The sequence below is a fragment of the Molossus molossus genome, unplaced genomic scaffold, assembly GCF_014108415.1.
Source record: "Molossus molossus isolate mMolMol1 unplaced genomic scaffold, mMolMol1.p scaffold_m16_p_13, whole genome shotgun sequence".
NCBI classification, from domain to species: domain Eukaryota; kingdom Metazoa; phylum Chordata; class Mammalia; order Chiroptera; family Molossidae; genus Molossus; species Molossus molossus.
The window spans coordinates 15,404,302-15,428,278 of NW_023425348.1; the positions used below are offsets into that span (position 1 = coordinate 15,404,302).

The 23,977-nt window shown below is 40.0% G+C and overlaps 1 protein-coding gene across 1 annotated transcript in view; it reads right to left on the minus strand.

The window, feature by feature from the left end:
• The window catches only part of EXPH5 (exophilin 5), a 45,569-nt gene extending 21,926 nt beyond the window's left edge, over positions 1-23,643 (minus strand). The window contains exons 1-3 of the mRNA XM_036258954.1: positions 23,511-23,643; positions 21,727-21,889; positions 3,590-3,638 (exon numbers count right to left, since the gene is read on the minus strand). Coding sequence (XP_036114847.1) covers positions 3,590-3,638; positions 21,727-21,889; positions 23,511-23,562 — 264 coding nt within the window. The 5' untranslated portion in view covers positions 23,563-23,643. The remainder of the gene's footprint in view (positions 1-3,589; positions 3,639-21,726; positions 21,890-23,510) is intronic.
• Positions 23,644-23,977: the final 334 nt, after the last annotated feature.

The window sequence follows — 23,977 nt, forward strand, 5'->3', positions numbered from 1 at the left end:
AAAAAAAAATTAAATTTATAAAATTTCTAGTAAAGATTATTACAGAAATTGAGCCTCTGAAATTCACAATATTAGGACTCAGAAAAGAATGTCCAAAGTGGGAAAGTATAATGGTTAAACACATGAGTTGTACAGAGGTCCAAATCCTGGTTCTGCCTCTTAGTAGCTGTATAACTTTGGGCAAGTTACGTAACCTTTAAATACCTTAGTTTCTTTTCTGGTAAAATGAAAAGAAAAATTATAATAACAGCAGCAACACCCCCCCCGATCTCATAAAATGAAATGAATTAATAGTTGTAGAACAGTTTAGAATGGTGTTCAGCACTCAGTAACTCCTTCTTGTTAGTCATGACTATTCTGTGGTTTCAGAGGCTTTCCTGGAAGACTGATGATGCTTTCAGACTAAAGAGTTAGGAAAATGTTCCACAGGGTTAGAGGCCAGAGTCTCCAAATGCTGGCTTTTAGGATCTAAGTTACGTTATCAAGCATGGCACATAAAATAGGCTGCACATAATTAGGCCTTTTAACCAATCCGAATTCACTCGACTGATGTTTGTAATTCTGACATGACGAGACAACAGACAAACCTGTCAAAGAATAACCTTAAACTATTTGAAAACTTCCTGGGGCAGCCAAACCTGCAGAACTATAGGAGCAGAAGTCTAAGCTCACTGATATTATTAAATGCCTTGGTACAGTCAACAAAGTAAAATTTTAAGGTGTTCCTGAATTTGTTCTGGGTTTGATTTCAGCAAAGGTCAAATTCACCAGTGCACTTGTGGCTTAAAACCACTCATTTATTTCTTTTTTTCAATCTCTGAGTGTTCAGGTTGTTCCAGGCAGTGGGGCTACACAGGTGAGCAGATTGTCCTGGCCTCAAGGAACCACACTGGCCCAGAGTAGTAAGTGCATTGGAGGGGTGTTTCTAGAGGTCCAGAGCTGGCATATCCCCAGACAGTAGGCCCCACCAAAATTTGTTTAGAGTTGAGGAGTGATCAGGTGGCCAAGGCCATATGTTTTGTTTCTATTCTCATTGATGGTGACCACTTTTACCTTGGATTCCTCATCTGTAAGGAGATGGTTCTTCATAGGCAGCAATTTGTTACTTACAAGGACATTTGGTGACTTCTAGAGGTTTTAAAAGAAAATATTTGTATTGATTTTTTTAGAGAGAGAGAGAGCCATTGATGTGAGAGTGAAACATAAATCAGCTGCCTCCTGCATGCCCCCTACTGAGGATCGAGAATGCAACTTGGGCATGTGCCTTGAGCAGGAATCGAACCAGCAACCTTTTAGTGCATGGGATGATGCCCAACAAACTGAGCCACACCAGCCAGGGCTGGAGATATATGTATGTGTATATATATGGTGGTTGTTGTTAATCCTCACCTGAGGATATTTTTCCATTGATTTTTAGATAGAGTAGAAGGGAGGGAGAAAGAGAGAAACATTGATGTGAGAGAGACATTGATTTGCTGCCTTCTACACAGTCCAGGACTGGGAATCAAACCCTCAACCCTTTGGTGCTCTAACAGATGAGCCAAACCAGCCAGCACAGGGCTGGAAATATTTTTGATGGTCACAACTGTCTGGGGAACGTCTCGTAGGTAGAAGCCAGGGATCCTACTAAACATCCTACAATACGCAGGACAGCCCCACAACAGAGAATGATACAGCCCAAAAGAGCAGTAGTGCTGAGGCTGAGAGAAACTCAATTTCTCTTTGTGTTTTCTCAAACCCTTTGTTTATTTTAAACTAAAGCAAATGTTTAAATAGCTTTCTTCTCTTTTGAGTGGAAGCTTATCTAAAAATGTAGTACAATCTCCTATAAAATAGTAGAATCCTCTTTGCTATTCCTACCAGGCTGCCAACCAAGTGATGGGAAGTTCATTACCTTAAACCTTAGCAAGAATCCCTATAGCATCAACAGCCAAATTCCAGCTTTCTGCAGGGTTAAGGGGATAGGGTTTCCATGAATAAATAACGGAATCTACATATCATACAAAACCTTTGACTTAGACAATAGTTTCATTATTTTCTCCCTCTTACTTATATAAAAGTTATTGACTGAGATCAACAGTGTCACGTGTTGCATCTATTTTCTCAGCTCTTACTTTTTAGATCGACAGCAGTGAAATAGTTAAATATAAGCAACAATCAAGAGTGCCAAAGAAAGAAATCTATTAATCCTCAGATTGAATTTTCAAATCCTGACAATCCCAAGTTTTATAACTTCTAGGCATTTGTATTTCTTTTTACATTCATCTACTTCAGATGCCATGGCTCTCAAATGGTAGAGGTCGTGAGCCTGTGCACTTCTCCAAGGAACAGCGACAGTACAGAAGCGTCCTGGAGCAGGGCTCTGTCCTCTTAGAGAGCAAAGCTCTGTGCGTGCCACCTCAGTCCACTGCTCAGCTAAAGGAGAGCCTGCCAGTACAGAACAACTGGGGCTCATGCACAGGCTTTGGGGCTGACACAGCTGGACACATCATTAACTTCTGGCTGTGGAGTTACAGAGACCCAGATTTTCTAATCCTGACTCTACCACTGACCAGTGACCTTGAGCATGATCCTTAAATTCTCAAAACCTCAGCTTTTTCATCTTTAAAATGGGCATGTTACACATTTCCTGTGGGGATTAAATGAAATGATCAGTGTCAAGTGCCTGGATGATAGCAAGCTCTCCATTAGCGCGTGGCAGCTGGTGCTGGCTGGTGTCATTGCTGGGCTCAAGCATATAAAGGAGACGGGGAGGCTTCAGTGTCATACAGAAAGAAGGAAAGGAGCAGCATTACTTTGAAGGAGAAAGGGCAAGGACCTCTGTTTATATGCATTCCTCACCAGAATCCTACCCCATGCTTTTTGCAACAAACAAACAAACAAAAACAAAGGAGAGAAGGAGAAAGGTAGGTACGAGTACCAAGACCACAATGAATTAAAGGATACCTCTACCCTCCTACTGTACTCTTAAGTCTCTTCTACAATTCTCATTCTTTCACCTCCAGACCATGAGTTACAGAAAGACAGAGCACATGTAGAACCAAAGGTAAGACCATGAAACAAACAAGAAACAGAAAACTTACCAGCTTCTCAATCTCATAAGCATATGAACACAGAGACAGATTTAAGTCTACGCTCTTGGCAGAGTCATGTTGGGTCAGTAACCTCACGTGAACTCGTTCCCGCCAAATGCATCCCACATATCAGCAGCTTCCTCTCTGAATACAAATGATGATCAAACCCAGAAAAGGGCCAGCCCAGACCCACTCCAGCTTGCAAATGTGGCAGTGATGCCTCTTGCCTCTTCCTCTGCCCAACGCTTTAGTGCTGTACAGAGTGACATGGTAAAATATCAAAGATGCCACTGGTGGTGTGACTGGACATGCAGTGGCCTCATTCCTCCCTGGCAGAGCCTGCTGTTTGAGCATTCCAGTACCAGAAACCAACCATGTAGAAACCAACCACAAATGGAAAACTTTGAACTCTCTAGGAGAAATCTAAGCCTTTTAAGTAAATTTAAAGCTGAGCCATATTTAAATAGGTAGCCAACCAGGAACAACATTAATTCTGAATTCCTTTAGTTACTTACCACAGCAGTGCCTCTCACAGACACAGGAGGTCTTGCATGGCCATCATATCTGTGGAAATAATTTGAAATAAATTCTTTGAAGAAGTGCCTTTTACCAGGAGGAAAATCAACAGCCATCTGCCATTATACCTTGATATCTTGAAAAAATATATTTCTAATGCTCTGTAGAAAGATATTTCTTGGTTAGTGCATTGTTGAAAAAAAAATCCTGAAACATTTTCCTATGATTGCTTAGGAGTGATGTTTTTACATCTTCGTCACTCAGGTAGCTAAGAAATAACATCATAGTGGGTTTGCATCTGAACATAGCATAATACATAATAGCAAAATGATTACATTCGCTGAATGCTTAGTATGTGTGCAGGCCATGTTCTCATACTCTATGCTCATGTTAACTTGTTTATATATATAATTCTTGTGTAGTGGACACTATGCCTACTCCCATTTTATAGACCAAGAGATGGAGATACAGAGAAGATAGGAGATACTGCCCAAGCTCGATATCAGCGATTTTCAACCATTTTTATCTCATGGCACACACCAAAAAAATATTATATTTTGCCAATATGACAAAAAAATCGGTATAATTTTGATTCATTCACACAGGATGGCTACTGTGTTGGCTGTTGTTGTTTTTTATTATTTGACAGTCTCAGGGAAAGAGGTCAGTGCCCCTGACTAAATAGGCATTGCATGTTTTAAAAATTCTTGCAGCACACTGGTTAAAAATCACTGTTTTATATTAATAATATTTATCAGTTAAATACTGCTTTTATTTTAGTTCTTTATTTCTCTACAGCTTATTGAGACTGCTTGCCTCCTACATGTTTAGCACTATTTTAAAAATATATATATATTTTATTTTTAGAGATAGCGAAAGGGAGAGGGAGAGAGAAATAGAAACATCGATGAGAGAGACACATCGATCAGCTGCCTCCTGCATGCCCTCCACTGGGGATCAAACCCGCAACCCAGGCATGTGCAAAAGACTGGAGATGGAAAGAGCAAGGGAGGTTGGGAGTGGGCAAATAATTCACCTTGCCAGGAGCCAGAAGAATGTGCCAGATGGTTAAGATTTCTTTCACAGAGCCCTGTGGAGCTGCACCTTCCTGGTGTGCCCGTAGAGTTCAACACTCTCACCAGCTCCCCAGGCCCCCAGTCTGTTTCAAAATTAGGGCATGGGAACAGGAATCTGTTTCTGAGCGTGGCAGGTGTGGAAGACACTACTTTAGAGGATGTCTGGAGCAAAACTGGGTCAGAGCGCCACTGAGTGCAAGGGTCTGCTGTGAGGTTAAGGATTCATGCTCCCGGAGCGTGTGCAAGGATCTGTGCCATTGGCAGCGGGAGACAGGACTCAGCCAGCTTGGAGGCCCAGAGTCTCTGCACCCACTCCCAGGCCCTCCTAAAAGTTTATTTGTTTCTGATGTGAATGGCTGCCATTCATAGAATGAATGAACGAAACAGTGGTATCATGAAAGCTCTGCTGGCAAAATTCTCTGGACTTCATAATTTCAAGAGATACAAAGCTCCCTCATCTTCTACACTTGTTCTCAAATTCTATTGATGCCATGTCTTAAAGGTCTCTCACCTATATCCCCACTCCTCCAACTTCACTCATCCTTTATGTCAAATTTCCACAATTTTTCTCCTGGACTTCTCTCCATCTTTTCTTTATACTATCACTAGTGAAATCTGTCTAAATATGCAAATTTAATCATATCAATTTTCTACTTAAAATCTTACAAAGTATTATCTGACATTTTAACACAATAAATCTCTTCTTTTATCTGATGAGCCCCCCGATGACAATCTGCATCCTTCAAACTTTATCGCCTCACATTCCATTCTTTTACAGGAGAGTATACTAGCCTTACCAAATTGTGTGTGTGTGTGTGTGTGTGTGTGTGTGTGTGTGTTTAAGTATTTCTTGTTGTTGTCAATCCTCATCCAAGGGTATTTTCCCATTGATTTTCAGATAGAATAGAAGGGAGGGAGGGAGAGATAAACATCGATGTGAAAGAGACACGTCAATTGGTTGCCTCCCGCATGACCCCAACTGGGGCAGGGATCATTGAACCAGCAACCCAGGTATTTGACCTTGACTGGGAATCGAACACAATGCTCTAACCACTGAGCAAAACTGGCCAGGGCTAGACTTACCAAATTCATTCTTCCTCCATAAAATATTTTCTCTTGTCTCCATCCCTTTGCAGATACCATTCAGAAATACCCATTCAGTAGATTAGACTGTGGCTCAAGAATATTCTTTTCAAAACATATTCTTTCCAGCCCTTGCCAGTGTGGCTCAGCTGGTTGAGCTTTGTCCCATGAACTGAGAGGTCCCAGTTCATTTTCTGGTCCAGGTTGTGGGCTTGATCCCCAATATGGGGTGTGCAGGAGGCAGACGATTAATATTTCTCTCCCTCTCCCTTCCTTTCTCCCTAACATCAATAAAAACATATTTTAAAAAATATTCTTTCCTAACTAAAACCCTGAGTCATTTTTCCCAAGTATTGGTGGAGCATGCTCTAATTACTGCCCACTGAAGAGCTCAACCTGGATGAACACAGGCAATTCAGAACCTCCAGGTCTTCCTTCCACACCAACTCCTTCCTATCCCATGAATGGAGAGATCCTGTTTATTCAAACTCAGAAATCCCTCTCAAAACCACCCATCTCTATACATCTCCCTGCCTTTTCCCTTGTTAAGACATTTATCATCTATTGCCTTTATTATTATAAAAGTCTCTTAACTGTTATGCTGTCTCCAGGTTTTGCCCCAATCCAATCCATTCTCTACACCAGTGATTTTCAACCTTTCCATCTCATGGCACACATAAAGCAATTACTAAAATTCTGCAGCATGGCTGGTTTGGCTCAGTGGTTAGAGCATCATCCTGTGGACTGAAGGGTCTCAGGTTCAATTTCCAGTCAAGGGCACATACCTAGGTTGCAGGTTCAATCCCCAGCCCTGGTCAGGGTCATGCAGAGGCAACCAATCAATGTATCTCTTTCACATCAATGTTCCTCCCTCCCTCCCTCCCACTCTATTTAAAAACCAATGGAAAAATATCCTTGAATGAGGAGTAACAACAACAACAAAATTCTATGACACATCAAAAAATATTATATTTTTTTGCCAATCTGACAAAAAAGGGTATAATTTTGATTTATTCACACCAGACAGCTATTGTGTTGGCTGTTGTAATTTTTTTTTTTTAAAAAGAATAGTTTATTAATTTTTAGAGCAAGAGAAAGAAGGAGAGGGAGAGAGAGAAACTTAGTGTGAGAGCACAACATGTATCAACGGCCTCCTGCACACCCCCTACTGGGGATGGAGCCTACAACCTGGGCATGTGTCCTGATGGAGAATCAAACCTGCAACCACCTGGTGCACAGGACAGTGCTCAACCAACCAAGCCACACTGGCCAGGGCCTGTTGTCTTTTTTTAAATGACAGTCTAAGGGAAAAGAGGTCAGTGCTCCTAACTAAATAGTCAGGTATGGCATGTTATAACAATTATTGAGGCATACCTGTTAAAAATCACTACTATAGTGGGGGTGGGGATTGGGAGGAGGATGTCAATGGGGGAAAAGGGAGAAACATCTGTAACAAAAGCAAGTAAATTAATGAAATAAATAATAAAGAAGAGAGAGAGAGAAGGGATTCCAAAATGGCGGCAGAGTGAATGGAAACTACACAGACCATCTCCCAGGAACAAACTGGAATTACAACTAAAATAAAGACAAATCGACGTGAAAAAGCAACAGAAAAGCAGCTTGCGAGGACCATATTACCAGGGACACTGAATCAATCCTGGTAGAATTGTGGAGGTGTGAGGTAGGGAAGGGGAGCCCACAGACAGCAGCAGTCTTAGCTGTGAGCAGTGCCCTCGGGATTAAACTTCCAACCCCACTCCACCATGCAGAGAGCAGGGACAGATGCTAAAATAGCCATAGCCACTCACCTTGGGCTCCGACAGGGGGAGGGTGGACTGGACTAAAACTGTGTGGGGACACTTGGGATTTGGAGGTCACTCAGAGTTTTTGCTGAGTTTCAGCCATGCAGGACAGTGGCCATCTTACTATTTCCTAGGGCTCTGGAAAGAGGCAGCAGCCCTCCCTCGGAGATTCAGCCCCACAGGTAGGCAATTGAAATGCAAATTGAGGCTCATTAACAGCCAGCATCTGTCCCATCCTCAAGAAATTCCCTTACACTGAACACCTGAAGGAGTTTTTCATTCAACTGACAACCCAAGGCACTTCAAGTAACCAGTGACTAATGGCCTCTAGGCAAAAAGCTAGAGGATAACTGAACTGTTCCTAGCTTTGCAACTCTACCCAGGAAAGTTAGACTTGATAGTGGTGTTTAACGTGGGTCCTCCCACGCTCATCCAAACCCAGTAGAGGGAACCACAAACAGCAGAACACCAATATCCACAGGGAAAATTTGGCAGGCTCTCAAACCCACTGAGATAGCCAAAATGGTGAAACAAAGAAACAAATCCCAAATGAAAGAACAAGGGACCTCTACCAAAGATGAGATAAATGAAATGCAGTTAAGTAAGTTGACAGAGCTAGATTTCAGAGCCATGATGTTAAGGAAGCTCAACAGAATGAGTAAGGACATTAACACCATGAGTAAAAACATAAAAACATTGAAAATCAACCAACTGAAAATAAAAAACCACCAAGAAGAAATGAAGAATGATATAGCAGAAATAAAGAACACATTGGAAGGCCAAAAGAGCAGACTAGAAGAAGCTGAGAACCGGATCAGTGATTAAGAAGATTTAGAAATCAGCCCTGGCCGGTTTGGTTCAGTTGTTAGAGCGGCGGCCTGCGGTCCTGAGAGACCTGGGTTCAGTTCCCTTTAAGGGCGCGTACCTCGGTTGCAGTTTGTCCCCGGCCCTAGTCAGTTGTGTGGGTGGCAGCCACTCGATGTGTTCCTTTCACATCGATGTTTCTCTCTCTCTCTCTGTTCCTCTCTCTCCCTCCCACTCTACCTAAACAAAAAATGGAAAAATGTCCTCAGGTGAGGATTAAAAAAAAAAAAAAGAAGAAGATTTAGAAATCAACCAATCAGAAAACCAAAAGGAAAAAACAATTAAAAAACAAGAAGACAGCTTAAGAGAACTGTGGGACAACTGGAAACGTAATAATATTCACATCATAGGAGTCCCCAAAAAAGAAAATGAGTAAGGGTTAGAGAATATATTTGAAGAAATAGTGACAGAAAACTTCCCTAATTGGTGAAGGAAGAAGGCATTCAAGTTCAAGAAGCTCAGAGAGCCCCAAGTAAGAAGAACCCAATCAGGCCCACACTAACACAGTAATTAAAATGCAAAAATTAAAGACAAAGAGAGAATCTTTTTTTTTTTATCCTCACCCGAGGACATGTTTTTCCATTTTTTGTTCAGATAAGAGTGGGAGGGAGAGAGAGGAAGAAAGAGAGAGAAAGAAACATCGACATGAAAGGGACACATTTAGTGGTTGCCAATCAGGGCCGGGGACAAACTGTAAATGAGGTACGCGCCCTGAGCGGGAACCAAACCCGGGTCTCTCTGGACCGCAGGCCAATGCTCTAATCTCTGAGCCAAACTGGCCAGGACACAAAGAGAGAATCTTAGAGACAGCAAGAGAAAAGCATCAGGTTACCTACAAATAAACCCCCAAAAGGTTATCAGCTAACTTCTCAACAGAAACACGACAGGACAGAAGGGAATGGGATGAAGTAATCAAGATCATGAAAAACAAGAATCTGAATCCAAGACTACTCTACCCAGCAAGGCTATCATTCAAAATAAAAGGTCAAATAAAGAGTTTCCCAGACAAAAAAAGGCTAAGGGAATATATTAGCACCAAACCAGCACTGCAAGAAATGTTAAAAGGACTGCTGCAATTAATAGAAGAAATAGGAAGAAAAATATAACAACACTAAACAAAAATGGCAATAAATAAGTACATATCAATAAGCACCTTAAATGTAAATGGATTGAATGCTCTGATAAAAAGACACAGTAGCTGAATGGGTAAGAAAACATGACTCATATAAATGTTGTTTACAAGAGACCCACCACAAAAGACTCACATGGGTTGAAAGTGAAGGGATGGAAAAAAATCTTCCAAGCAAATGAAAAGCAAAAAAAAAAAAAAGCTGGGGTAGCAATACTCATATCTCATAAATTAGATTTCAAAATGAAGGCCATAACTAGAACAAAAAAGGACACTACATAATATTGAAAGGATCTATCCAACAGAAAGATAAAAGGTTGGTAAACATATATGCACACAATATAGGAGCACCAACATATATTAAAAATCTTCTGGAGGACTTCAAAGGAGAAATCGACAGCAATACAGTCATAGCAGGGGACTTCAACACCCCGCTGACATCACTGGATAGATCCTCTAGACAAAAAATTAGCAAGGAAACAGAGACTCTAAATGAAGCACTAATAAATATATACAGAGAATTACACCCCAAAACTACAGAATTCACATTCTTCTAAAGTGCACATGGGACATTCTCAAAGATAGACCACAGGATAAGACACAAACTAGGTCTCTATAAGTTAAAGAAGATTGAAATCATAAAGCGTCTTCTCAGATCACAAAGGCATGAAACTAGAAATCAATTGCAACAAGAACATGCAAAGATATTTGAACACATGGAGGCTAAATAGCACGTTATGAAACAACGAATGGGTTATCGAAGATATCAAGGAAAAAATTTAAAACCTCCTGGAAACCAATGAAAATGAACACACAATAACAAAAATCTATGAGATGCAGCGAAAGTAGTTCTGAGAGGGAAGTTTATAGCACTACAGGCCTACCTCAAGAAACGTGAAAAATTTCTAGTAGAATATCTAACCTCACAACTGAGAGAACTAGAAAGCAAACCAAAAGAAAACCCCAGAGCAAGTAGAAGGAAGGAAATAGGAAAGATCAGAGCAGAAATAAATGACATAGAGGCAAAAAAAACAAAAAAACAATTCAGAGTATCAATGAAACAGAGAGCTGGTTTTTCAAAAAGATAAATAAGATTGATGGACCCTTACTAGACTCACCAAGAAACAAAGAGCGAGAACCCAAATACACAAAATCAGAAATGAAAGAGAAGTAACAACTGACACCACAGAAATACAAAGGATCATTAACAAATAATATGAACAATTATATGGCAACAATTTCAACAATCTAAGCAAAATGGACACATTTCCAGAAACACATAGTCTCCCAAAACTGGACCAAGAAGAGATAGAAAACTTGAACAGACCAATAACAAGTAAGGAAATTAAAGAGGTAATCAAAACTCTCCCAGCAAACAAAAGCCCAGGCCTAGACGGCTTCACGGGGAAGTTTTACTGCACATTCAAAGAAGAACTAACACCCATTTTTCTCAAACTATTTCAAAAATTCAAGAAGAAGGAAGACTTCCAAACTTGTTTTATGAGACCAGCATAATTCTAATTCAAAAACCAGAAAAAGACACTACAAAGAAAGAAAACTACAGGCCAATATTCCTGATGAACATAGATGCCAAAATCCTGAACAAAATACTAGCAAATCAAATTCAGCAATACATCAAAAAAATTATTCACCATGACCAAGTGGGATTCATTCCAGGGATGCAAGGCTGGTACAATACTCACAAATCAATAAATGTGATACACCACATAAACAAAATGAAACATAAAAATCATATGATCAGCCCTGGCCGGTTTGGCTCAGCGGTTGGAGCATCAGCCTGCGGACCAGAGAGTCCCAGGTTTGGTTCCCACTAGGGGCATGTACCAAAAATTATAAATACATAAATAAATAAATAAATAATCATATGATCATATCAATAGATGCTGAAAAAGCATTCGACAAAATCCAGCACCCATTTCTGATAAAAACTCTCAGCAATGCGAGAATAAAGGGATCATATCTCGATATAATAAAGGCCATATATGAAAGACCAACATCATACTCAATGGGCAAAAACTAAAAGAATTTCCCTTAAGAACAGGAACAAGACAGGGATGTCCACTTTCACCACTCTTTTTTTTTTTATCCTCACCAGAGGACATTTTTCCTTTTTTTTTTTCAGATAGAGTGGGAGGGAGAGAGAAGAAGAGAGAGAAAGAGAAACATCGATGTAAAGGGACACATCGAGTGGCTGCTACCGGCACAACCAACCAGGGCCAGGGACAAACTGCAACCGAGGTACGTGCCCTTAGCGGGAACCGAACCCAGGTCTCTCTGTACCGCAGGCCTACGCTCCAACCACTGAGCCAAACTCGCCAGGGCCACTTTCGCCACTCTTATTTAACATAGTACTGGAAGTCTTAGCCACAGTAATCACAAATGAAGAAAAAATAAAAGGGATCCAAATTGGAAAGGAGGAAGTGAAACTGTCATTATTTGCAGATGACAGGATATTATACATAGAAAACCCTAAAGACTCCATCAAAAATCTTCTAGACTTAATAAATGAATTTGGCAAAGTAGCAGGATAGAAAATTAATATCAAGAAATCGACAGGCCCTGGCCGGTTTTGCTCAGCGGTTAGAGCGTCAGCCTGCGGTCCACAGAGACCCGGGTTCGTTCGGTTCCCGCTAAGGGCATGTACCTTGGCTGCAGCTTGTCCCCGGCCCTGGTTGGGTCGTGTGGGTGGCGGCCACTCAATGTGTCCCTTTCACATCGATGTTTCTCTCTCTTCCTCTCTCTCCTTCCCGCATTATCTGAGTAAAAAATGGAAAAATGTCCTCGGGTGAGGATGAAAAAAAAGAAAAGAAATCAACAGCATTCTTATACACCAATTATGAAGTCACAGAAAGAGAAACTAAAAAAACAATCCCATTTGCCATCATGGCAAAGAATTAAGATACCTAGGAATAAACTTAACCAAAGAAGTAAAGGACCTATTTCCAGAAAACTACGGGACATTGAAAAAAGAAATAGAGGAATATATAAAAAAGTGGAAGCACATATCTTGTTCATGAATTGGAAGAATTAACATCATTAAAATGTCCATATTACCCAAAACAATTTATAGATTCAGTGCAATCCCCATCATAATACCAATGACATATTTCACAGAACTAGAACAAATACTTCAAAAGTTCATATGGAACCAAAAAAGATCCCGAATAGCCACAGCAATCTTGAAAAAGAAGAACATAGTAGGTGGGTTCACAATACCGGATATCAGGTTATACTACAAAGCTACTGTAATCAAAACAGCCTGGTACTGGAAAAAGAACAGGCACATAGATTAATGAAACAGAACAGAGAACCCAGAAATTGACCCAAGACATTATGCTCAGTTAATATTTGACAAAGGGGGCAAGAGCATACAATAAAGACAGCCTTTTTAATAAATGGTGTTGGGAAAATTGGACAGCTACATGCAAAAAAATGAAACTAAACCATCAACTTACACCATACACAAAAATGAACTCAAAATGGATAAAAGACTTAAATGTGACTTGTGAATCCATAAAAATCCTACAAGAAAATGTAGGTAACAAAATATTGAACATCATACGAAGCAGAATTTTCACTGATACATCATCTAAGACAACAGAAAGAAAGGAAAAAATGAACATATGGAACTACATCAAACTCAAAAGCTTCTGCACAGCAAAAGAAACAACCATCAAAATGAAAAGGGAACCCACTATATGGGAGAGCATAATTGCCAATGATACATCAGATAAGGGATTAATTTCCAAAATATATAGAGTACTCATACAACTCAACAAAAGGAAGACAAAAAACCCAATTAAAAAATGGGCAGAGGAGCTAAATAGACACCTCTCCAACCAGGACATACAAATGGCTAAGAGACATATGAAGAAATGCTCAACATCACTAATCATCAGACAGATGGAAATTGAAACAATAATGAGGTATCACCTCACACCAGTCAGAATGGTTGCCATCAAGAAATCATCAAACAACAAGTGTTGGCGAGGGTGTGGAGCAAAGGGATCTCTAGTATTTTGCTGGTGGGAGTGCCAACTGGGGCAGCCACTACGGAAAACACTATGATGTTACCTCAAAAAATTAAAGATTAGCTTACCATTTGACCCAGTGATCCCACTTCTAGGAATATACCCTAAGAATCCTGAAACACCAATCAGAAAGAATATATGTACCCCCGTGTTCATAGTAGCACTATTTAGAATAGCTAAGATCTGGAAATAGCCCAAGTGTCCATCATTAGATGAGTGGATAAAAAAAGCTGTGGTACATATACACAATGGAGTACTATGCAGCGGTAAGAAAGATCTCTTATCCTTTGAGACAACATGGACGGACCTGGAGAGTATTATCTTAAGTGAAAGAAGTCAAGCAGAGAAAGACAAATATCACATGATCTCATTTATTTGTGGAATATAATGAACATAACAGTCTGAGGAATAAGGCAGACCCAGAGACGTGGAAGTAGGGTACAGACTGACAACCCTCAGAAGAGGGGATTGTAGGGGGAGGGAAGAGATAAACCACAGAAATTATATGCACGTATGCATAACCGATGGACATGGACAGCAAAGCTGGGGACCAGGTGGAGGGGATGGGGAGGAGGATGTCAATGAGGAACAAAAGGAGAAACATCTGTAGCAAGAATAAATTAATTTAAAAAAGTGCAAAATCGCCCTGGCCGGTTTGGCTCAGCGGTTAGAGCGTCGGCCTGTGGTCCGGAGAGACCCGGGTTTGGTTCCCGCTAAGGGCACGTACTTCGGTTGCAGTTTGTCCCCTGCGGGTGGCAGCCACTCGATTTGTCCCTTCACGTCGATGTTTCTCTCTCTCTCCCTTCCTCTCTCTCCCTCCCACGCTATCTGTACAAAAAATGGAAAAATATCCTCGGGTGAGGATAAAAAAAAAAAAAAAAAATTAAAAAAGTGCAAAATAGTATAGAATCATAACATTTGATATTGACCTACTAGAATATTATATATGTATTTATGAAAAAAATATGTATATTTATAACAATTTATAAAAACATATCTTAAAGTATGCTTATTCTTCATAAATTCATAGCTGTTAAAAAAAAGAAATATTTTTCAAAAATTTTATTGCCTCAATAACATATATAAAACACTTCCACCAGTATCTTGAAATGTACTGTAACAATTCATAGAATTAAGACCCAGTAGTGCTCATCTTTCCCCCTTTATTCAAATCCCTTCCTTTATTGTCTTGTGTTTCAGGAAAATATCTCATGAGAAACTCTTCCCTTAGATCCAGAATTCCAGCCTTAAAACATTTAAGTTGCTGGGTCAACAACACTCATGAGGCAGAGAAGGAACATTCTGACTGCCAAATCACTTGCCATTTCATCATGAAGTTAAATGCTACGAGATGAATTAATTACTTTAACTATCAAATCACAATCTTCTCTTGTCACTAATGCCCGTTGAATCAGTGACAGAGTGATATGCTGTTCCAAGTCTGCTAAATACTGTGGAGACAGTCTTGTCAGGTAGAGTCAGTCATCTAGGCTAGGGAATCTCAGGTACCCCTCTGGAGGGAAGCTAAAATAATTTCCAGTAAATGCCTGGACCAAAGGAGGAAGAACAGGTCTCTTTTGATTTAAAAAAAAGACCCTGAATTTTAATAGTGCGGAACAGGAAGCTAGAAGCCTATAAGTATTATTGTAAGGCGGTTACATCTTTTTTCTCATGTAATAAACGGTATAGGGAATAGTAAAAATAGAAGGCAAAATGATGAGAAGCTGACTTTTTCCTTACTTTGCATGTAAAAAAAATAATAAAATAAATAAATAATTATATGTCATTTGAGGTCACTGGACATATGGAATTAAAAAATTTATTGAATGGCCCTGGCCGGTTTGGCTCAGCGGTTAGAGCGTCGGCCTGCAGTCCAGAGAGACTTGGGTTTGGTTCCCGCTAAGGGCATGTACCTCGATTGTCCCCTGCCCTGGTTGGGTCGTGTGGATGGCAGCCATTTGACATATCCCTTTTACGTTGATCTTTCTCTCTCTCCCTCCCACTCTATCTGAAGGAAAAATGGAAAAATGTCCTCGGGTGAGGATTAAATAAATAAATAAATACAAAATTTATTGAATGACCGAAAAAGAAAATTACTGCTCTACACTTCTCCCAGAGTGATCAGTATAATCAGAAACAAGCCACTTTCCTGCTTAACATGTTAATGATTCCCATTTGCGTTTAGGTGAAAGTTCAAATTTTTCTCTGTGTTCAGAAGACCCGATATCATCTAGATCCTGACTACTTTCTGATCTCATATCTCACCTTGCTACATCCCTTCTGCCATAGGAAACCAGCCACACTCCTGAACCTATGCACTCATTGTTCATTTGCCTGAATGTTGTCTACCATTTGTTTGCCTGAGTAATTGTCTCATCCTTGAAGAATCATTATACATGTTATTTTCCCTGGAAGACCTGCCCAGACTCTAGATACCTCACTGCGGTCTGTCTAGTTCCCTGAGTCAGAGTGGAGCGTTCACTTCCACTCCTCTTTCTTCCTCACCCACCACATCCAATTGCCAGGTCTTCACGATTCTACCTTCTGAATTGTGCACAAGTCTGTCCACGTTTGCCCCCCTCATCGCCACTACCTTAGTTTAGCCACTGTCATCTCAACAGTCTCTTACCTGGTGTCTCTACTCACATTTTGCCCCTCAGATGTGTTCTTTGAGCCACAGCTGGAGCAGTTCTCAGCCTTGGCACTGCTGGCATTTCTCTGGTGTGGTGGCTGCCTCATGCATTGTAGGATGCTTAGCAACATCTCTGAACCCTGCCCATCAGATGCCAATAGCACTTATCTCCAGGTGTGAAAATCAACAATGTCTTCAGACACTGCAAATGTCTTTTGGGAAAAAATTGCCCCTGATTCAGAATCACTGAGCTAAGATGATTTTTCTAAAATGAAAATCTGATCATGTCATTCCTCTGTTTAAAAAACTATTGATGGAGCTCGGCCAGTGTGGCTCAGTGGATTGAGTGTCGTCCCATGCACCGAGAGGTCGCAGGTTCGATTCCCAGTGAGGGCGCATGCCTGGGTGGTGGGCTGGATCTCCAGTAGGGGGCATGCAGGAGGCAGCCAATTAAAGTCTCTCTGATGAATGTTTCTGTCTCTCTCCCCCTCTCCCTTCCCCTCTATCTAAAAAATCAATTGAAATATACATAAAAATAAAACAAATATATAAAAAACTATCAAGGGAAACAATATATGTACACATGCACACACACATAAAATACACCAAAACACTAGTGGGTGATTTTTATCTGATATATATAATGCATATATACATAAAATAAATAAACATATATAATATATATATATAATAAAGAATGGTATTATTAAAAAACATGATTTATGGCTCCCTGCTATCTACAGGATCAATCAAGTCCAAGCTCCTTAGCATTGCATGTATGAGTCCCTGTGTTCTGGACTTGCCATACTCTCCCACCCCATCCTTCATCTTCTACTGGATCACTGAACCTCAGTGACCTAGATGACTACTCTTTCCAGTCTCCATATATTTGCTGCATAATTCTTTCTGCCTGGTGTAACATCCCAACTCTTAATTGCTTAACTCAGTCCTATGTATTCTTCAAAAATTGGTTCTCTTCTTCCAGGAAGCCTTCTGGGTCCTCCAGTCTGAGTTAAGTGCTCCCCCTAGATGTTGTCATGGCAGGAATACCATGCTTCCACCATAGCACTCACCATATTCTACCACAGTCATCAGGGCTCTGGGCTGTCACCTAGGTTGCATCGAGGCCAGATGGTATCCCTGTGTGAATTCTGAAGGGCACCCCTTCCTCAACATCCTTACTGTCATTTGCCAGAAAACTGCCATATAAACATACAAATCCATGATGATCATGATGTGATTGGCACTTCCTGGAAAACCGCGGTGCACCTCTTGCCCAAACATATGCAGTAATCTGGTGTCCCCTGCTAGATTATAAAGTCCTGCAGGCAGAGATTGGCTTTATTTTCATGATTTTATCTTTAACACTAAACACAGTATCTGATCCAGAGTAGGACTTTGATAAAAGCTTGATAAATAAACGAAAGAGAAACTACTGCCTCTACTGGTACCTCTGCCAAGAACTCTGCCAGCCCTCAGCATAGAGGGAATAGGAAGCTATGCTGCAGTGGTTCCCAAACCTGAATAAACATCCAAATATCCTGCAACTAAACATGAACAAACGGTCCTGTGCCCTACATTAGACCTTCTGAGTCAGAATCTGAAGGTTGGGGTCTGATTGTCATTATTTTTAAATTGCTGATGAGCTTATGATAATGATCAACCAGATCAACTGAGAACCACTGGCCACCCAGGATAAAATTCAAGACCACTCCCCTTGTCTTGATTCTTCCTCCTGTCACCAAAACCCTGCTGTTTATCTCTGGATACCACACCTGCTATAGAGCATTTCCAAAGAAGGAGCTTGCAGACTCTGACTTCTTCAATCTGGGCGTATTAGATTTCTGGGTGTTCCAATGCAAGCAAAGGCACTCAAGTAGGAAAGGGGAAGAGAGCACAGTAGGACATTTACAGTGCATGAGAAAGAAAATAAAATCATAACCTACCAGAATCTAGGAAAATAATAATCTGCCTTTTTAATTTTCCAAAATAGTATTTAAACTTTCTGCTTATGTAAATTGAGGTTGCAGCTGAACTGCCTAAGCTGTGAGTACTCTATGGGTCAGGCAAATGTGTGCATGTCTGAGGAGCAGCTAGCTGGATCCACCAAAGCTCTTTGCATCTCAAAGGGGAAAAAAATCCTAAAGGAACAGGGTAGTAAGCATGCATGCACTCATTCCAGGATAGCAGTTATCACTCTCTAATCACTTACTATATGCTAAGCACTGTGATGGTCCTCAAAGGAAAAAAGCAATCTTAAACGTAATTGTATGTATTGCTCATGAGCCTATGAACTAATTCTCTTGCATTTGCACTTTGCATAGTCCTTGGGATGACAATAGAGGAAAGGGTAGGGGCAAAGATTCATATCCCTAAAATAGCCATAATGACCTGGTGGCACACGGCTGCACAGCTTTGAGAATGTAGGTGGACATGAAGATGTGGCCCTCTTGAGGGAGAGACTTTATTGTGGAGTATGTTGGAACATGACATAGCACGTACACCACCTAGTCATGGTGGGGAGAGCATCACTGCAACCACCTGGGGTCTGGAATACAAAACAACTGTAGATGCTACTTGGCAGCCAGGAAGGCTGCATTTGTAAGCTCGTGACATGGACTGTTGGTTACTTGCTGACCTATGTAGCAGGAATTTGCGAGGCAATGGAGTTACTAAAGTTTTGTGGTGGGAGAAGAGCACCATATGTCAGGAGCACTAGATTCCCCAGAGCAAGACATGAGGAAAAAACTTACAAAAAAATGTTGGGAAAAACATACATGTAAAACATGTATACTTTTCTCAAATTTATTGGCTAGCAATAAATAAAAACATGAATGAAAAAATACTTTTTTTTCCCCTGGGGTTGGGGGTCAGTACAACCATTTATCTATAGTATTAAAATAATCATGGGATAATAAAGGAAGTGCATAAATTTGGGAGGAGAAACTAGTCCTATTTGAAGCAGAAATGGCAGATTTTTCTGTATTCTTATTAATTCATGAGGTCATTATGTTCCCATAATTTTTTATCCACTGATAATAAGAAATCAAAGCTGCAACATACCATATACTTTTATTGGCTGGGCCTTTCTAAAATGAACAAGTATATCTTGTGAAATGAGAAAGTCTATTTTTTTCCCCGGGGAAGTTACCCATTGTTCAGTGTCACTTCTTGGTTAAGCTATAGCTTAAAAGGAGAAAAGAAATTTCTCTGATACTCAACTCTTTTAGGGCTGAAAAGAAGGCTATGTTTTGTCTAGAGAGGTTGGTTTTCTTTTTTTTTTTTTTTTTATCCTCACCCGAGGACATTTTTCGATATTTTGTTCAGATAGAGGGAGAGGGAGAAAGAGAGAGAGAAACATCGACGTGAAAGCGACACATCGAGTGGTTGCCACCCACACGACCCAACCAGGGCCGGGGACAAACTGCAACCAAGGTACATGCCCTTAGCGGGAACTGAACCCGGGTCTCTCCGGACCGCAGGCCGACGCTCTAACCGCTGAGCCAAACCGGCCAGGGCGAGGTTGGTTTTCTTTCTGTGATTTGCAAAAGATCCTATAAACTGCTTTGCTGACTTGTTCTCCAGAGCAACAAGTGTGACAAAGTCAAACCTTGATGACTTCAGCAAGTAGAAACCTGGCCGAGAATGACTGCACTTCCCCTGGGGCTCTTCGTCAGCTCCTCCCAGAGTACTCTGAGGCAAGGAGGAGCTCCTGAATCAGAGTTGGTATTTTGAAGGTTGATTTTGTATTTCAAAAGATCGGAACTGCCAAAGAAAGTTCAGCTCTACTTGAGTAAAGAGCTCCTTGGAATTGATTTTCCTACCATAGTATAACACTTCCTTAACCGTACATATTCAGGATTTATATCCAAATATTTAGGTCAAGTTGATATTTAAAAATAAAGAGAACATATTTTTACATTTTATCTTCTGAAACATCTTAGGAGCAAAAAGTGCCTTCATGATATTTGCACTAGCATAACTAGTAAATATTTACTCCCAATTATGTTTTGAAAGTAAAATATATTTAAAAATAACAAATTCTGAAAACTGCTAAGCACATACATACACTTAAAATGATGAAATGTGTTTAATTTCTGCATGCCGTGTTATATGTTTCAGTTCTTCTGGTTAAAAGAGAGCTATAAGTCATTTTGATATATGAAAAGGACGCTAGTTAAACAGAATTCTGCAGGAGTTTCAATTTTACTTTCAGTTTGGTGTCTAAGAATGCCACCCAGAATGAAAATATAGATCTTCTACCTGCTTTGATCCACTTTTGCAGGAACTTGTAATATGAGCTTGGAAATAAATTGTCCATAGAGGTAACAGGCTTTTCAACTTTTCCTAGTTCATTAATGTTAGATTGTTCAGCAATATAAAACTCTGCCTTAAAGAAAATCACCTAAAACACAGATTACATCACAAGTCCCAGCTACAAAGGAAATTTCAGCCACCAGAAAATACTCCTCAATTTTAATTTCCCAAAGGAGAGAGTTACTAATATTTCAAACATGTTTATTAAAAAAGAAAGCAACTCACCTCTTTGAAGAGTATTTGCTTGTAAGTGACTCTGGTAGAGACAGTCAAGTAAACCTACATTTTGTTCTGCTCTTTATTATTTCATCAAAGACAAAAGAGCCTCTGGTTGAAAGCTTGAAGCAAAAACCCTACCATCCACCTCAGAGGGGAGGGCAGAACTCTCCCCTGTGTCCAGGAGCTTCATCACACGCCCCACCAGCTGCGCACTGCCTATTGTTTTTCAGCAAGAGTGACCTCTAGCATCTTTTATTGAAGCACTGCAATACACTCTTAAAGGTTTGACGGCATACACGGAACAGACCACATGCCAAGCCAACACCTTAAGAGGGTGGGAAGCTTTTCAACCAGGAAGGCATGCTGAAAATATTTAGCAGTCAGCTCAATTGAATGGAAGCAAAGCCTTGCTTGTTTTTCAGAAAAGAATCCAGCAGTATGAGTCAAGTTGAACTGATTTATAAATTTTAAACTAGGGACCATTGGGAACTATGCCTTCGCTGCTCCAAAAGCTTCCCCTCCTTTACCTTAAGTTTAAATTCGGGGCAATGATATCACAATGGTTCTGATTTTCTCTAGTCTCTTGGGCTACCTCATTTATGCTCATTTAGTACCCTATCTTTCCCTGTTACCACAGACACACATACTCCCCAAGGAAGAAGTAGTTTTGATTTAAATATATCTGTCCAACCACGGCATAGACCAGGCATTTGGAGCAGTGGGAAAATGATCAGTAATTATTACCTGGGACCTGTGAAGTTGGTTAGAAGTGGGATTTCAGGTGAGCCAAGTTTTGTGGTTTCATAAGGACTTCGTCCCTCTGCAAGCTAAGTCCTGTTTCCTTTGTTAGTATCTAAATTTAAATTCTAAGAACAAACATTAAACATTCTGAACACAAACAAGCTGCTGGCCTCTGGGATCAGGTAACTAATGAGCTGTCACAGGACTTGAATTTGACTCACCCTTTCTGTCCCAGAGACTGAAGCTTTGAAGTCTCCTTCCTGGATTTTCTGAATGAGAACAGGGAAGCAAAGGATGGTCTGAAGCCCAGTCGGGAAGGACTGGATGTTGGGTTTCTTTGAGTAGGTATATTTTTAAATCTTGATGTTCGTAATTCCATAGGATCTAAAAGAAAATTGTAACAATTCAGTATCATTAAAATATCTCCAGGTAAATAAATCTCAGAGAACTAAGACTTCCTTCTCACTTCCCTCCTCTCTCTATGGAATCTAGAGGCGTAGCAGGCGTCCCCACATGAAGACCTCAGGAACCAAGGGAGTCCTGTGCCTCTGGTGGTTCTGCAGTGAAGAGTCTCATGAAGACTAGGGGGTGTTTTCATATGCACTGTGGACCACAGTCCTGTGGAACCCTCCCCTACACCAGCCGTGTGAATTCTACTCACTGTCTTCCCCATGGCTAGCTAAAACCCGTGGGGAGGTGTCAGGGACCCCATTCAGTTCTCATGTTGTTCTTAACCACCTTGTCCTTCAGAAATTCTTATTTTAGTATTTTAGAACGTAGTGATAGATATAATGTACTTTCATATCAAAGAGAGTAAAGGGAAATGAAATTAAGTCATTTAGAGTGATTCTTATTCCTGTCAAAAATCTATGTATATATATTTGCTATATATATGATTTATATATATATGTATGCATGTAATATAAATATGTAGAATATATAGTTATTATATAGTTTTATATATGAGTATTTAAAATCCTGAGACAACATCAACACATACAAAGTCCATAATACTGTAATACTTTTTGACTTGCTGAGTTTATAAATATTAGAGAAACTCAAGGTAAGGGGAAAGTCACCATAGTAATTATGGGTTAATTAAATATCTAAACTGTGGGTCTTTTTAGATAGATTTGTTTATTATGGGAGTTGCAAAATATTGTCAATATGTAAGTTTAGAAATATTGTTACATGTTTCTTGATGTTACTAATGTTAGTCACATATAAGCAAAAACAGTCAATTTAGCTATCAGTAGATACTTTATATAGTTGTATTATTTCATAATTTCTAAAGCACTTTGTTATTCTCATTATGGTCCTGTGAAAGGTTTTATTATCCTCATTTTCAGATAAAAAAAAAACCCTAAGAGACTGGTGAAGGTATGCATCATGTTGGTAGACACACAGTTAGATTGTCCACAGAAAGCATTTATTGGACTCACAGGGTTTAAGTTACCAAAGCACCAGAGGGGTGGCAGCTCTTCTACTACCTTCCCCCTCTCCTTCTCACTCCTTCTTTGTCTCCCCCTCCTTCTGCATCATCAACACACTTACTTAAGTGCTTGCTGTGTTTCAGCTCAGTACTTCATACGTATTATTTTATTTAATTCTCACAACTACCCTATGAGATAGGAATTACCATACCCATTTAAAGATGAGAAAATTGAGGTTTATAGAGAATAAGTAACTTGAATAAAGTCACATGGATTCTGATAGACCAGAGAATATATGCAGAGACAGAGTGGAGATTTGAATTCAGGACTTAAAAAAATATTAATGTCTATGTTCTTAACCACTATACTATATTGCCTGATTCTAAACACATAAACACCAGACATTATAGTACATTTTCAGTTCACTCTTTTAATTGTGTGCATTATGAAACTTCTGTACCATGTTATCTCACAATAGTCCTAAACATAGATTAGATCATTGGAGAGCCACTGAGCCACTATCTACAATACAGTGCCATGAGAGAAACAATTAGATGTAAATTTTTTCTCACCATTTTCCGCCATCCCCTTCCTTAGCCTATATGTAAGGGGTTGTTTTAACATTTGGCTAACATCTGTTTCATTGCAAAACTTTTTTCTTTGAATTTCTTCAAACCATTCACCAGTCACTCCTTGGAGCCATCTGCTATTCCTCTTTGTCTTCTGGAGCTTGCTGAAATAAAGGAAAAACATCAACACACACTTTAAATTCTGCTCATCAAATGTAAACTCATGTAATGGGCTAAACTTTACCTAAGAGAGAAGCTCCATAAATTTTAAATCTGGGGGGAAAGTTACCTGTAATCAAAATTTCCTTTTCACAATTGTGTTTATATATTAGCTGGATTCCTCCAAATACAATAACAATCCAAAGTTTGTTTTTTTTAATCCTCACCTGAGGATATTTTTTCCATTGATTTTTAGAGAGAGTGGAAGGGAGGGATGGGGCGGGGGAGAGAGAGAGAGAAAGAGAGAGAGA